General features: G+C 39.3%; 1 protein-coding gene and 1 pseudogene across 2 annotated transcripts; both read right to left on the bottom strand.

Annotated features, from left to right (window-relative positions):
• Positions 1-3717: 3717 nt before the first annotated feature.
• LOC148154689 (G2/M phase-specific E3 ubiquitin-protein ligase-like) lies at positions 3718-6409 on the bottom strand (annotated as a pseudogene). Its single transcript, XR_015765858.1, has 5 exons — positions 6121-6409; positions 5805-5983; positions 5556-5729; positions 4492-4706; positions 3718-4407 (listed from the first exon to the last, which is right to left on the bottom strand). The product of XR_015765858.1 is annotated as a G2/M phase-specific E3 ubiquitin-protein ligase-like (transcript).
• Positions 6410-7505: 1096 nt separating this feature from the next.
• Positions 7506-8279, bottom strand: LOC148154688 (uncharacterized). The gene has a single exon (XM_088014786.1). It carries the CDS (start codon positions 8205-8207, stop codon positions 7506-7508), a length of 702 nt encoding a protein of 233 aa, XP_087870912.1. The 5' UTR covers positions 8208-8279.
• Positions 8280-15272: the final 6993 nt, after the last annotated feature.

Raw genomic sequence — 15272 nt, 5'->3', positions numbered from 1 at the left:
TGCCTTGCTGCTGAAATGTGCTATACAAATAAAATTTGATTGATTGATTGATTGATTGATTCTTGTGAGTGTCTTGGAACTTGCTGCTATACCCTCAGTGATCATGGTTACTTGTTTTAATTGCAAACCTTGGGAAAACCTAGAGAAAAATAAACATTTAACTGATGTCACATTAAATTGTAAAACTTATTATAATACAGTCATGAACTGTAATTTACTATGGTGAAATGACACTAAAAGTGAACTAATACATTATTGTGCAATATACGTATTTGTCATGTTCCGTGTTTCTGTGTGTTTATTTTTGAGTTTCTGTGTAGTCCTGTTCCCTGTGAGTCTGTCTCTGCGTCCTCCCCGTTGATTGTTTCCCAGGTGTGTCTCATTCCCTTGATTACCCCGTGTGTATTTAAACCCACCTGTTGTCTGTGTTCCTGGTTGGATCCTTGTTGTAGTCAGTGTCGTTTGTCTTACGTCTTGTGTTCGCTCCAGTAGAACTGTTAAGTCCTGGATAGCGTTAGCTCTCGTTTCCAGTCCTGTGTGTCAGTTGCTACCGGTATTTGGCTGTGTGCCTGTCTCTCTGTCGTGCTGCCTGTTTTTGGACTGTTTCGAGCATCATCTTTATTAAAACCATCATATTCTTACATTCTGGGTCCGCCTGCGTCATCTCCTCACCACCTCAACCACACCTCATGACAGTATTCTGAAGTGTCAAAGTGTCAAATTTTAAAATTTGATAAAAGACACCGTCTTTTTTCAAATTTTAAAATTCTCTTTTCTTAAATAACAAAATGCATACTGTACCGTAATATGAACTCAAGCCATTTCGCCAAAGGGTTGTGAGACTTTTGGAATATTGATCCATTGCGCACAGATAAGTTTGACCTATTGTGACGTTTACATACCCTAAGAGTGGTGGGGGGAAACAAAACGCTTACGTGTATCACATAAATATTGTATTTCGTAAGTTCAGAGAAGTCAACTTATGTAAAAAACCAAAAACATTTTATACAGTCATGGAACGTTACACTGAAATACACCGTTGGAAGCGTCAAATTAACTTAAAGTTTACTTTATTTTCAGCCAAATTATAACATTACGCTAAACTAGCTAATACTTTTCTTAAATAATAAAAGATCATTCGAAGTTAAAAAATATTTTTGCATTAAAGCCTTGCTTCTACTTACCACCGCAGCCCATTGCACTCGTATTTTATCAAGTGCATTTTTTTTATGGCATTTTACACATTTCATCCTCCTCTTCAGGATTCCCCACTTCTGCATCCATTTTACTGTTCGTATTTTGTTTGTCTTTGTATTAGGAAGCCTAATAATTTTCAGAAGTCCTTCTAATAAACGCATCATTAATTAGCAACATGTGTTAGGAGAAAGGATGCGCTTTTATGCGGTTTGTAATCTAATTACCGGAAGTACATAATTCAACTTCCTCTGCGTAGCCCATTACAGTTATTAAATAAAAAACAATAAAAGAGTAATAAAGAGTTATGTGGAACTACATAAACCCAGTATCTCCTGACCTTTCAAAATCCTTGTTAAATAAATTTTTAATTTGTCAGTCAGACAACAGCAGATTTTGTATTTGTATATAGTACAATACGTGAGAATAAATTAAAATAAAAAAAAATATTAATGACTGTCACTAAAGCATTTCTCTTTTAATTATATTTTTGTAACTGCTCATAATTGCTTCACATTACTTGAGGCAAATGGAAATGTTATTAGTTCGGTATAGTAATAACGGACATTATGTAACTTTTTGATTGAGTACTGTAATACATGGTGTCCACCAGTGAGAGGCAGCAATTTGCCAACTGAAGTTCACTTTGCCCGTCTTACACATAGACATAATATAAGGGTAGACCCCGCTGCTCCGGCGCAGGGTGCCTGTAGCGTCCAGATATATGATATCCTCACAGCTGCGCTCCTGGAAAACTTTTATACTCCTTGCTGACCACAGCAATACCCCTTTGGGGTGCATGATTATCTTCTGTAGAACGTTGTCTTCAGATCCTTTTTTCAGATTAAACATTTTCTGCAGACTTATCATTTCATTCTTGTGAAATATCGTTTTTTTTCTAGCCTCAAAAGAAATATTTTTTAAAACATCTTTAGTGGGAGCCTCATCTCTGGAACCCATAATCATAGTTTTGCTGTCTATTTTGTTTAGCATGTTCAGATGCATCGTTCTTGGTAGTGTGTTTTCTAGATTTTGGGCCATGTCTTCTCTAGAGTCTGCACGTACTGGTCTCCGTACAAGTTGTGTTGCACGGTGCACGCTCTGGTCCCCTTCTGTTGCCTTCAAGTCACTAGCTACTTCGACATTCACTTTCACAGGGCAGTCGTCAAATCGGCAGTATCCTGTACATCTAAACTCTGGGCCAGGCTTGGTAGAGCCCAACACCTTCAGTTGATGCCTTTTAAATGCAAACGAGCAATACGGATAAATAGATCCAATTCCTTTGCTAATTACATTAGTCCAGTTCCGTCCTTTGAATGTTTTTCTTTGTCTTTTCTTCTGTAGTTTTGTCCAGTCATTTTCTTCCACAAAAAAAAAAATTGGATGAGGTTGGTATGGCCATCTTTACAATATTGGTTTCAAATGATTCACCAGATATTGCCTAAGAGCAGAAAAAAAAAATTAAGATCAACATTGCAATCTCTTAAAATTGTATAGCTGTTAAATAACCTGTCTTCAATGTCATTTTTTTTATTTCATATGCTTACAGTTATCATCTTTATGAAAACTTATGCTTTCTATTAATTTGTTTGTTATTCAAAATAAAAATATAATAATGTTTCCTAATAAATAGAAACACTTCAATCAAGCAAAATGGACCTTGATATGAACATGTCTGTGTATGAACGTCGTTGGTCCATGCTGTTGGTTCATGTCGTTGGTCCATGCTGTTGGTTCATGTCGTTGGTCCTTGTCGTTGGTTCATGTCGTTGGTCCGTGTTGCTATTGCCTGTTTTCTGCGCCATTAAAAAGTCCTGAAGTAGGTCATGTATGATCAAAATGTTTATTATATATTACAAAAATGTTGGTCTTTCAATATCAGTGGTTTCAATAAAATTGTTTTCAAAAATGTTAAGATTTCTACCTCGTATTTTCTTTAGGCATTAGTCAGGGCAGCTAACGAGGCCAAGGGGTCCTGGCCCAGTGAAGGGGGCGCTAAATTTCTTTTTAAATCTGTGATATATCTTCATTTTAAAAAGAAGTTTAACTGTTGGCATGTATTTGAACTTCTCTTTTATTTACTTCAGCGTACCTCACAGTTTTAAACAAATTCTGTAGTTTTAGGTGTACTTCTAAATCTGCTCCTTAGTCGCCTCTTTTTGGGCCTTCTACTGCCTCTAGTGGCGTGGGGTGGTAACACAACTAATATAATTACATTACTAGATCAAAATGCCACAAAGTATTTATTTATTATTAATTCTGGCATTAGGATAATAATCATAATAATAATGTCCCTGTGGAAATTAAAATTCCTTGGAATCTTCTTTAAAACCCCAGATATATTTTAAGCAAGTACTGTTATCTGTACAGCCAAAATGAATAAAAACTAGAAAACGTATGTGCTCTTTACATAAATTGAGCAAAACATATTCCTCCTCAAGTCAACAATTCACTTATTCTATTGAAAACTGTGATGTTGAGTATATTTTGTCCTCATCTCTCATTATAGACCACAATAACAACTTTTATGAAGAACATGTTTTATATTGTGAACACAATCTGATTAACAAACATAATTGTAACATACTGACATAAAGACCTTTGTTCAAGAAAAAAAGTACCAAAATGCTGTTTTAAGTTAACAAAAAAGTACAGAGAAAAAAACATTTTACAATCTGATAAACTATAACATAGTTTTAACATACTTCTTTCAGAAGTTAAAACTTCTTTCATTAAGAAAGAAGTATCTTCTTTCCTATGTCGTTGGTCATAACTTCTTTCATTAATGAAAGAAGTTTTAACTTCTTTAACTTTCATTAAGAAAGAAGTTTTAACATGCTTCTTTCATAAATACCTTTGTTCTAGGAAAAACTGCCAAAAATGCTGTTTTAAAACGATATTCCTACATTGAACTTACTAATGCTAATAGCAAAACAGAAAACAACAACAACAAAAATTAAACAAAACCAAAAGTTGGTGATTGAATAATTCCAGACTCCATATACTCCTGAAACTCTTCAAATGTTTCATGAATTGGAAGTCTCATGACAACACTGCATGTGTTGGCCTCAGGATAGCACCGGCGGGATCCATTTTCAAGTGGGGCATGAAGAAACTCAATCTGAGGCCTCTCGGGGAAGCCCAGTGGAGGGATTAGGTCCACTCCAGACACAAAAGTCAAGATATTTTGTAGGCTGATTGGTCGTGAACCATCTAAAGGAAAAACAACAATATCACACCTTATTACTTTTGTCAAAAGTTTGTAAATATTAAATAGTAATCTTGTGCATTACATACCACCTACTTCAATAAGCCAGTCCCTCCAAAACATAAGTGTCAGATTTTCAGCTCGTCGGGCATTACTGCCAAGTGGGGAGAAGACGGTGTCAAAAAGACTCATCATGTTCTGGACGGTGAGCTGGTTGTGTCCAGAGACAAAGATGGGGCGAAGGATCTCAGGATGGGTCCTCATTGCCTCTGCCACCTTCAGGCAATCCAGTCCCTCTAAGAGCCTGTCAGAGAAGAGTACATCAAAAAAATAACAAATTGTATAATGCTGACTCTGTCCAGCCGAAGGGCAATAAACAACAACCAAAATTAAGTTAATTAACAATTTTTATTGTTAGACAAATAAGAGTGTTTCCCTTTAACTTTATCCATTTGTTGTCAATCTGATACTGTTCAACCCGAATTTAAACACCATTTCAGTCAGACAATCCCACATAAACTGCTACAATGTTCACTGCTAACTGAATATACCCTTGATTCACTGCAAAATGATCATGCAATACAAACTCAATATCACAATTGACAGGATTGGGTCTCAGATATTAAAGATTAACAGTGACATGAAATGCAAGTATTCAGGAAGTGACCCAAAGACAGTAAGTTTCTTGTTCCAAAAGGCTCTATTTTTTGTACGTATCTTTATGTCACTGGTAATTAAGGATTTGTCATTAAGGAAGCATCTCACTCTTCTAGTGGAGAAAGTACCATCCACACAGAAGTTTATGTAGGAGGTCACACACTCAATCATGCTACTGATCGGTCATCTAAATGTGGCTGGCAGAGTAGTCCAACCTGTACACTGAAGAGAACCCCTGTAGGTTTTTGATTTCCTGTGACTATTTCTAAAAGTCATTTTAATGGCAGTTTCTGAACCAGGGGTTTATATTCTGTGCATAGAGGAACAGGGTTGTGATGTCATTTACACAAACATGCACTGTCAGCAACAGCTGAGGATATAATGTAAACATCTACCAAAATAACACCGGTGAACTCTTGGCAAATCATATTTAAAAACGAGCCAATATTTTTTTAACAGTGGACCTGCTACAATCAGTACATATGATTTAACTTACTGGTCAAGTGCAGGTTTTATGCGACCTTCAACATGGGCCCTCGCTGCCTGCCAGAGTCAGAGTATGCCGGCTCTCCATGTCAGGAAGAAACCTTGCACAGCCCAGGGGCCACAGTACTGGCGAGGCTTCCTCAATAGCCTGCTGGGCTTCCTCCAAGTTTTCTGCAGCTTCGATCTGTGACAATGGAAACAATAATATGTGAGCATGTTTTACAAAATACATGTCAAGAAAAATAATTGTGCTACCCACTTTCTCAAGGTGCTGGCGCAGTTCCCAGCCACCAACTTCATCCAATGACACTGGGCCTGTTTGTTCACCACACAACAGGGAATACAGTCTTGCCGAGAAAAAAGAGGGCTGTACTCCTCCTTGGAGAAGGGCCAAGGACAGCATTTGCCCAATTATTTTATAGTCCCCAAGCTGTAGACCTGCAACATAAAGACAAAGTTAATAATAATAACCTACAATTACAGGAGTAATGCTCACTGAAGAAAGGAAATAATAGTTTCTATTTCATGTAATAACATGTTTGAACATTTAGTCTTTTCAATACATGGCTACATACTCCGGGATACAAGGGAAAGATGTTTGCTGTCCTCAGGCCCTTTGAAGTATCGACCGTCTCGCAGCGCTGCTACAAGGAGCCGCAGGAATTCACGGCTGGGACCACCATCATCTACAGCCCCCTCACTTTGTCCCTCAACATCCACAAACTGTCAGTCGATGAAGGGGGTTGAAGCGTGTACGTCGAAAAGCTCTAAAGGAACCTTCCAATATGAACTCTCTGCACACGTTAAGACAATTGTGGATCGGGGCACAACCACTCTGAAGACCTTTTTGTAGGTCTTCCAGGACAGTCCTTAAATCAGAATCGGGAGACCTGTAAAAACACAAACAAAAACAACTGTATTTTTTGAGTTCTTGAGAATAGACAATGCATCTCACAGTGGAAACAGATGGTCTTACCCATCATTACTTTTGATGATGGGTAAAAAGACTTTAAGCAATGCCAGATATATTCATATTTTTAAAAACATACAATTGTGCATAAAACTCACCCGATTATCCCATCATTTTCCATGCCTTCTTCAACTATGTCCTCTTGCTCCCAGATGTGGCTTTGAACACTGACACCAAAAGGTTATTATTAATTTGAAGAAGAAAAGTAAAATTCTAATACTAAGAGAAATTATATTGGTTAAGTTAAAAAACATACCTTAGAACGGCCTCAGGTGCAACAACAGCTTCTACCTCAATTGCAGGATTCTGTTCTTGGGCCTCACGTTGCTCACTTTCAAACAGCAAGTAATAAAAAAAGTATTAAAATAATTCAAAAAAGAACGAGGGCAAACAATAATTTAAGAAGTAATGGCTTTAGGTTGAACATATTGCTTTATCACAAGTGTCATCAAAGCTGTTCCATCCTGCTGTATACCTATTATTGACTGCCTGCAAAAAAAAAAACATAGGTTTGCATAAAGATGTTTTCCCCTTGTGTTTGTTCCTAATGTCAAAACAATAAAACACTTACTGATGCACAGGTGTCTTCTCCTGCTGGTAGGTAGAAAGGTAGAAAAAAGCATTAAATTTGTTAACAGAACAGTGCTTTGTCATAATGTTTTTGACAAAGACAAACTGACATGTAAAGACTGTTGTATAGCCATGGCTATCTCCTCATCCATGTCCTCTCTGTGAAAAAACAAAGAAAATAGTTTATTTTAAATGAAGAAAAAAATATGTTAATTTATTCAATGTATTTTTGGAGACATGAGGCTTACTCATTGTTCCTTGATGTTTCTTGTTTACTGTGGAAATAAGAAAAAGATGTTACTTTAATTTGCGATGTATCTTCAATTAATACATAAAGAGCATATTTATCTCTTTTGATCAATCTAATGAGCTGTATTTCTTAAAAAAGGTCATTATTACCACTCAATATGATTTGCCAAGTCACACAGTGGTATTGAGGATTGGCAGATGAGGCATTTTTCCATCACTTTTTGGATCTACACACATTGCAACAAAAAAATAATAGGTTGAATGTCCATACAACATAAAGCACACATGCAAATTTCTGAAAAGGTAAAAGCTAACCTCATCATCTGGTGGGGGCCTCAAGGGAAGGCTTTGTTGGAGAGGGAAAACATATAAGGGAGCCCTTGTACAACCTGAGCGAACATAGCTCAGGCTGTATCCCTCTGGTGGTATTGGCAGCTCTTCCAATACCTTTCCCCTGCTGCCACGGGCCAGGACAAACCCACCAGCATCCCTCAGAAGGGGGAAGGCAGAGAGTAGATGTTCCCTGAAGAAAGCATGGTCTCCTTCGTTGTGTGGGAACCACACAGTTTTTTGTCCCAAACCACAAACGGAGTAGTAGCGAGCCTCCTCAATTGTGGGCATGACAATGGATTGGACCCCAGGCAGACAAATGAAAGCATGACTCCATGGGATCTCCCGCTTCCTTTTTCTAACCCCACTGGTTGATCCTCCTTGCTGGGGCTGAAACAACCTTGACAACTGCGCCTGCACATTGTCAGGTCGGGGCTGATAAAAAGTGTGGCGAGGTGGAACAGACTGGAAGTGGAAATTTGTAGCAGGTTGGAAATTATAATTTTGAGCTGAAATGCTGCTGCAAGATGGACCGGGCTCCATGCACTGCAGGTAGATTGCAGTTGTGACAAGTATAACATTGATTAATGCTTGTTTTTAAAAGTAGTTAAATGGACTTGTTGGAGCCTATTAAGAACTAGATAAATTTATGCTTTGCTAAATTAATTTCCACAGACTTAATGACAAATTAATGGTAGCTCAATTTTGTATATTCAATTATGTATGTATTTAATTGTTCCTTTTTTAGACCCTCCTCCTTGTCAGTCAGCAGCGGGTGGTGATTATCAGGCACAAACAGCTGTTGGGGCTGAGCTGATTGTTTGACAAAGGAGTGAGGAGCGAAATGATCTTTGTACCGCAAATTAAGTTTTTTGTAGAAGTCAACTCGGAGATTACTTTTTGTTATAGTTGTAAGTAAAAGAAACCTTTTGGAAACAAGAAAGGAGTCTCCGCGAGTGCTTTATTTGCTTGAGCGAGTCGAAACCCTCCTCCTGGGCTGCTCTGGCATTTTTTGCCTTTTGGATATTTTGAAATGCGAGAGTGGACCTAACAAGTACAAAGATCCTCAACGACAACTTGAAGAACAAAGGCAAAGTTGTGGGATCCACCAGATCACTCACGGAGGAACAAAGAAAGCCGCCAGCGGGCCGTGAGTAAAATCAGCTGATCGAGCTTATGAATGAAAGCGCAGCTGCGCTGTAGAGGAACAATCGATCACCACAGAAAGCAAAGTTGTGGATTTTGGAAAAGTATCGCAACAAAAAGAGGATTGTGTGATCATTGACAATGTCTGACCCAGATACCCCGCCTGCGTCTGAGGACATATTAAGGGTGCGCGTCCTCTCGCGCAGAGCCAGATTGGGAGCCTGCACTAGAAAGATTAATGAAATAAAGACTTTGATGACGGATGCGGGAAATGTTGATACAGTCAATGATTCAGTACAAGCATTTAAGGAAGCTGTGGATGAGTTTAAAAATGCTCATAATTTGGTTCAAGAGCTCTTATCAGAGGAAGAAAAGGAAGATGATTACACTGACTGGTTTGAGCCTCGAATAACTAATCTAGATTATTTTTTGAAAGATGTTGAAACATGGAAAAAAGACATTTTACAATCAACAATCAGGCCATTAGACAGCATATCTAATGTATCAAAGAAATCAAAGTCATCCTCTTCCTCTGGATCATTACCATCCAGGACTTCCTCTGTCTCTTCAGAGTTAAAAAAGGCTAAAGCAGAACAGGCTGCTGCACTGGCACGAGTTGCTGCCTTGAAAGAAAAGCATGCTTTGCAAATGGAGGAAGCAAAATTGAAGTTAAGGATGGAGCAAATTGAGCTAGAAGCTGATCTTGCAGCATCAACAGCTAAAATAAAACCCTTAGAAAGTGATGAGGTGGACCAGAAACCATCTTTAGGTGATGGCATGAATGAATACTACAGCTCTCATCAAGAACCAGACTCAATGGAGGGCCGTGTGGAGTTTATGCAGCTAGGTGCTATACCAAAAACTCCACTTCAACAGACCATTTTTGGGAGACTCAAATCTTCTCCCAAGAGTTTAAGCACAGGAGAGAACAAAACTCAAAATAAGAATCCCACTGAAAGTGAAACTTATGATCATAATGCATCGCAAACTGCACGGGTTTATCCAGATGTGGCTGTTACTGCTGATAATGAAAATCTGAATGTTGTCATTCAAAGACAAAATGACATAGCAGAACTTATTGTCAACCACCAAAACCTGTCGTTGTTACCTCCGAGAAATATCCCTGTATTTGATGGTAACCCATTAGAATACCAATCTTTTGTTCATGCATTTGAACAACTAATCGAAGACAAGACTAAAAATGATAAAGACAGACTGTATTATTTAGAACAATTTACATCTGGTTTGCCAAGAGATTTGGTTCGCAGCTGTTTACATATGGAAGGAAGTAGAGGCTACAGAGAAGCTAAACAACTATTAAAGGAACACTTTGGAAATGAAATTAAAGTCTCTGGAGCTTATTTGGATAAAGCATTGAACTGGACAGCGATAAAAGCTGAGGATGGAAAAATGCTGTATGCATATGCAATGTATTTGAGAGGATGTTGTAATGCAATGCAAGATTTACAGTATTTAGAGGAACTTGAAATTCCATCAAATTTAAGGCTGCTAGCATCCAAGCTACCTTACAAACTGCGAGAAAGATGGCGAACCACAGCTTATGAAATACAACAAAAAACTGGCAGGAGAGTCAGATTTAAAAATCTTGTTGAGTTTGTGGAAAACCACGCCAACATGCTTTTGGATCCGTTGTTTGGAGACCTGCAAGACCAAACAGCAACCAAAAAACCATTCCCAAGGGGTAAAGGTGAACTAAAATCGATAAGAGGTAAAAACAGCAGCTTTGCAACTTCAATAGTTACAGAGAAGACAGGATGTGCTGCAAAGCAAGCAGTTTTGACTCCACTACCGCCTGAAACCACACCCAGGCCCATCATGCCTTACTGTGGATTCTGCCAGGGTAAACATAATTTAACTGACTGTCTGCGTTTTAAAACAGAGTCACATGACAGTAAAGTTGAATTTTTGAGAAGTCACGGATACTGTTTTGGCTGCCTACTAAAAGGTCACTTAAGCAAAAATTGTAAGCGTAGGCTAATGTGTCAAGTGTGTCAAATGAGACATCCAACAGTACTCCATATCGTAAATGCAAAAGTTTCAAAGCAAGACAGTCGAACTGAGTCTGAAGAAACTCCCATAAGCAGTGCTCTGGTTTCAGCAGGTGGTGGAACCGGGGCCGGGAGAGAATGTGCACTTGCAATAGTTCCCGTCCGAGTTAAGGTGGCAAAAGGGGATAAATACATTCAGACCTATGCTTTCCTTGATCCGGGCAGCACAGCGACGTTTTGTACTGAAAGCTTGATGAACCGGCTAAATTTGAAGGGACGCAAAGCAGAGATACTTCTGCGAACAATGGGACAGGAAAGGCCTGCAGGGACCTATGAGGTCAGAGGACTAGAGGTGGGAGACTTGGAGGGCTGTACATATTTGGACCTGCCAAAGGTTTACACACAGGATAAAATACCTGTCTCAAAAGAAAACATCATCACTCAAGCTGATCTGGAGAGGTGGCCTCATCTCAGAGGTGTCCATTTAAGGAAAATTGAGGCAGACATTGAACTCCTCATTGGTACTAATGTTCCTCGAGCGTTAGAGCCGTGGAAAATAATAAACAGTTATGAGAATGGACCGTACGCAGTAGAAACAGTTCTTGGATGGGTTGTAACGGGACCACTTAGTGTTGATAGTACCACAGAATATGTTGGGCCTATTGCAGTGTCAAGTAACAGAATTTCCGTTACTGAATTGAAGGATTTGCTCACCAAACAATATAACCAGGATTTCTCAGAGAACATGTATGATGAGAAAAATGAGATGTCGGTTGAGGATAAGTGTTTTATGAAGATTGCTTCCGAGTCATCATATATTAAAGACGGACACTATCACTTACCACTTCCTTTCCGAAATAAAGACAAAGTCATGCCTGATAACTATAAAATAGTTAAGGAACGCACACTGCACCTTTTGAAAAAATTTAAGAAGGATAGGTTGTATGCAGAAGAATACACATCCTTTATGGAGGACATTTTGAAAAAAGGCTATGCAGAAAAGGTTCCACTTGAGCAGCTTTACAAGGAGGATGGACATGTCTGGCACATTCCACATCATGGTGTTTACCATAAACGAAAGAACAAACTTAGGGTGGTGTTCGACTGTACATCCTCATTTCAAGGAACCTCTCTGAACAAGGAGCTTCTACAAGGTCCTGATTTAACAAACACCCTGATTGGGGTACTGCTGAGGTTTCGCCAAGAGCCTATTGCTGTTATGGCAGACATTGAGGCAATGTTTTATCAAGTTTATGTGGATGAAGAGGACAGGGACTTCCTGAGATTTCTGTGGTGGCCAGAAGGGGACATTAGTAAACCTCTTGAGGTTTATAGGATGAAAGTTCACCTCTTTGGTTCTGTATCATCCCCAAGCATTGCTAATTTTGCTCTCCGCCAAACTGCTACCGACAACCAGAAGCACTATTCCGATGAGGTTATTAAAACCATTCAAAACAACTTTTATGTGGATGACTGCCTTCGATCAGTAGCAACTGTGGATCAGGCAGTAAAACTTGTCACAGAGCTCACCAAAGTATGCGGAGAGGGAGGTTTTACATTAACCAAATGGGTCAGCAACAGCCCTGAAGTGCTGGCTAGCATCCCTGAACATCATAGAGCTGGAGGATTTAAGGAGCTGGATCTGGATAAAGAAAAGCTGAAAGAACAAATAACAGTTGAGTCTGCACTTGGACTCCACTGGGATACTTTCAGTGATACGTTTAGCTTTAAAGTGACCATCAAAAGTCGTCCTGCTACCAGAAGAGGTCTGCTCTCCACAGTGAGCTCAATATATGACCCGTTAGGATTTCTTTCTCCTTTCATCCTGAAAGCAAAACTATTACTCCAGGAGCTCTGCAAAGCCAAGTATGGATGGGATCATGTTATTCCACAGGAATTTATAAAGCCTTGGCAAAGATGGCTCAAAGAGTTAAAGCTGTTACATAATTTTCAAGTTGTAAGATGTATGAAGCCTGAAAACTTTAATCCAGTAGAAACTGCTGAATTGCATCACTTTTGTGATGCAAGTGAGTCAGGCTATGGTACAGTAAGCTACCTCAGATTATCAAATCACCAAGGCCAAATCCACATCTGCTTCATATTTGGAAAAGCTAGAGTAGCACCTCTAAAGCAGATGACTATACCCAGACTGGAGCTTACAGCAGCAACATTGGCTGTAAAAGTGGATCGAATGCTAAGGAAGGAGCTGCAATTACCACTTAAAGACTCAACTTTCTGGACAGACAGTACATCTGTGTTGAAATATATTCACAACCAAACTAAAAGATTTCACACTTTTGTATCCAACAGAGTTGTTGTAATCCATGACCTCTCCCACACCGGACAATGGAGATACGTCAGTTCCAAAGTCAACCCAGCCGACGACGCATCAAGAGGGCTTCATGTGGAATCCTTCTTAAGATCAAAATGGCTGACCGGTCCTGAATATCTCAGTAAAAAAAAAGGGAACTTGGCCAAAGCCCACAGGAGGTCTGGAAGAAATACCAGCAAATGATCCTGAGGTGAGGAAAGAGATCACAATTAACAGTGTGATAATGGAGGATCAACATCCAGTTTGCAGGCTAATCAAGTACCATTCATCATGGAACCGACTTCAGAAGTCTGTAGCCTGGATATTAAAAGTGAAAAGACATCTTCTTCTACTAAGCCAGCAAAGAAAAGGTCAAACTCACCTGTCCTCAGAAGTGATGAAGAGGCTGAAAGATCAATGTGAGACCCGAAACCTGTCAGTGGAGGATATGCAGAACGCAGAGAAAGCTATCATTTGTTTTGAACAAAGACGCTACTTTGACTATGAATTTACTTATTTGGAACAAGGCAAACCTCTCAGTTCAAGAAGTTCCATCCTTAAACTGGATCCGAAGCTTGATGGTGGCATCTTAAGAGTTGGTGGCAGGATCAACAAAAGCGCAATGCCAATCCACCAGAAAAACCCGATTATTCTACCTAAAGGTTCACATATATCTAACATCATCTTACAGGATATTCATCACCAAGTTGGACATTCAGGAAGGAACTACATGCTCTCCAAGCTCAGGCAGAAATTCTGGCTCTCTCGTGCAAACTCCTTAGCTAGAAAAATCATCAAGAGCTGTGTTTTCTGTAGACGCATGCAGGCAAAACCTGGTGAACAGAAGATGTCAGACCTTCCTGAAGACCGTCTGTTTCCAGATCTACCTCCTTTTAGTCATGTTGGCATTGACTACTTTGGCCCTATTGAAGTAAAAAGGGGACAAACTCAGGTGAAACGATGGGGAGTCATATTCACCTGTTTAGTGAGTCGAGCTGTCCATCTGGAGATGGCAAATTTCCTGACCACAGACTCATGCATAAAGGCTATACGCAGATTCATCTGCAGAAGAGGATCCGTGATGAGCATCAGAACAGACTGTGGGACAAACTTTGTGGGAGCACAAAAGGAATTACAAGAAGCGTTAAGAGCGCTAAATCATCAGAAAGTTCAGAACACTCTCCTAGTAGAGGGAATAAAATGGACCTTTAACCCTCCTTCTGGAGCCCACCACGGTGGAGTCTGGGAAAGACTAATACGTCTAATAAAAAAGACCCTCACATCTGTTCTAAAGGAACAAACACTGGATGATGAAACCCTGGCAACAGCGCTATGTGAAGTGGAAGCCATCCTAAATGACAGGCCAATAACTTCAGTGTCGGATGACCCCAATGATTTAGAACCACTAACACCAAACCACTTACTCCAGCTGAAAGGAAAGGTAACCATACCACCAGGAGTCTTTGAAAAAACAGATCAATATTCAAGAAGAAGATGGAGACAAGCACAGTATCTTGCAGATCTTTTCTGGAGACGTTGGATAAGGGAGTATCTCCCACTCATGCAAGAACGAAACAAGTGGAACAACAAAAGAAGGAACTTCAGCCCTGGAGATCTGGTTGTTCTTGTCGATAACTCGGCACCAAGGAGCGCATGGACAATGGGCCGTGTTATAAAGACCTTTTCTGATGCCAAAGGCTTTGTTAGAAGTGTTTTGGTTAAAACCAAAGCTAATGTCATCCAGAGACCAATAGATAAGCTCTGTCTTTTAATGGAGGCAGCAGGTTGAAATAAAAGACTTCCTAATCCTTACTATTAGGAAGGACTGCTTTAAGTATTAGAATGTATGGAAAAGTGGATTATGGATATGGATTTTGAAAATCATAATTACATTTATGTGATGATTTTTGCTAAATATTTGGCTCCTGTGAATATTATTTCGTAATTGTTATCTTGCTAAGGCTAACAATTAGGGGCCGGGATGTTGGAGCCTATTAAGAACTAGATAAATTTATGCTTTGCTAAATTAATTTCCACAGACTTAATGACAAATTAATGGTAGCTCAATTTTGTATATTCAATTATGTATGTATTTAATTGTTCCTTTTTTAGACCCTCCTCCTTGTCAGTCAGCAGCGGGTG

This window comes from Poecilia mexicana, unplaced genomic scaffold (genome assembly GCF_051168715.1).
Source record: "Poecilia mexicana isolate PSO_F unplaced genomic scaffold, ASM5116871v1 scaffold_17, whole genome shotgun sequence".
Lineage (NCBI taxonomy): Eukaryota > Metazoa > Chordata > Actinopteri > Cyprinodontiformes > Poeciliidae > Poecilia > Poecilia mexicana.
This window is presented reverse-complemented; position numbering and strand designations above follow the sequence as displayed.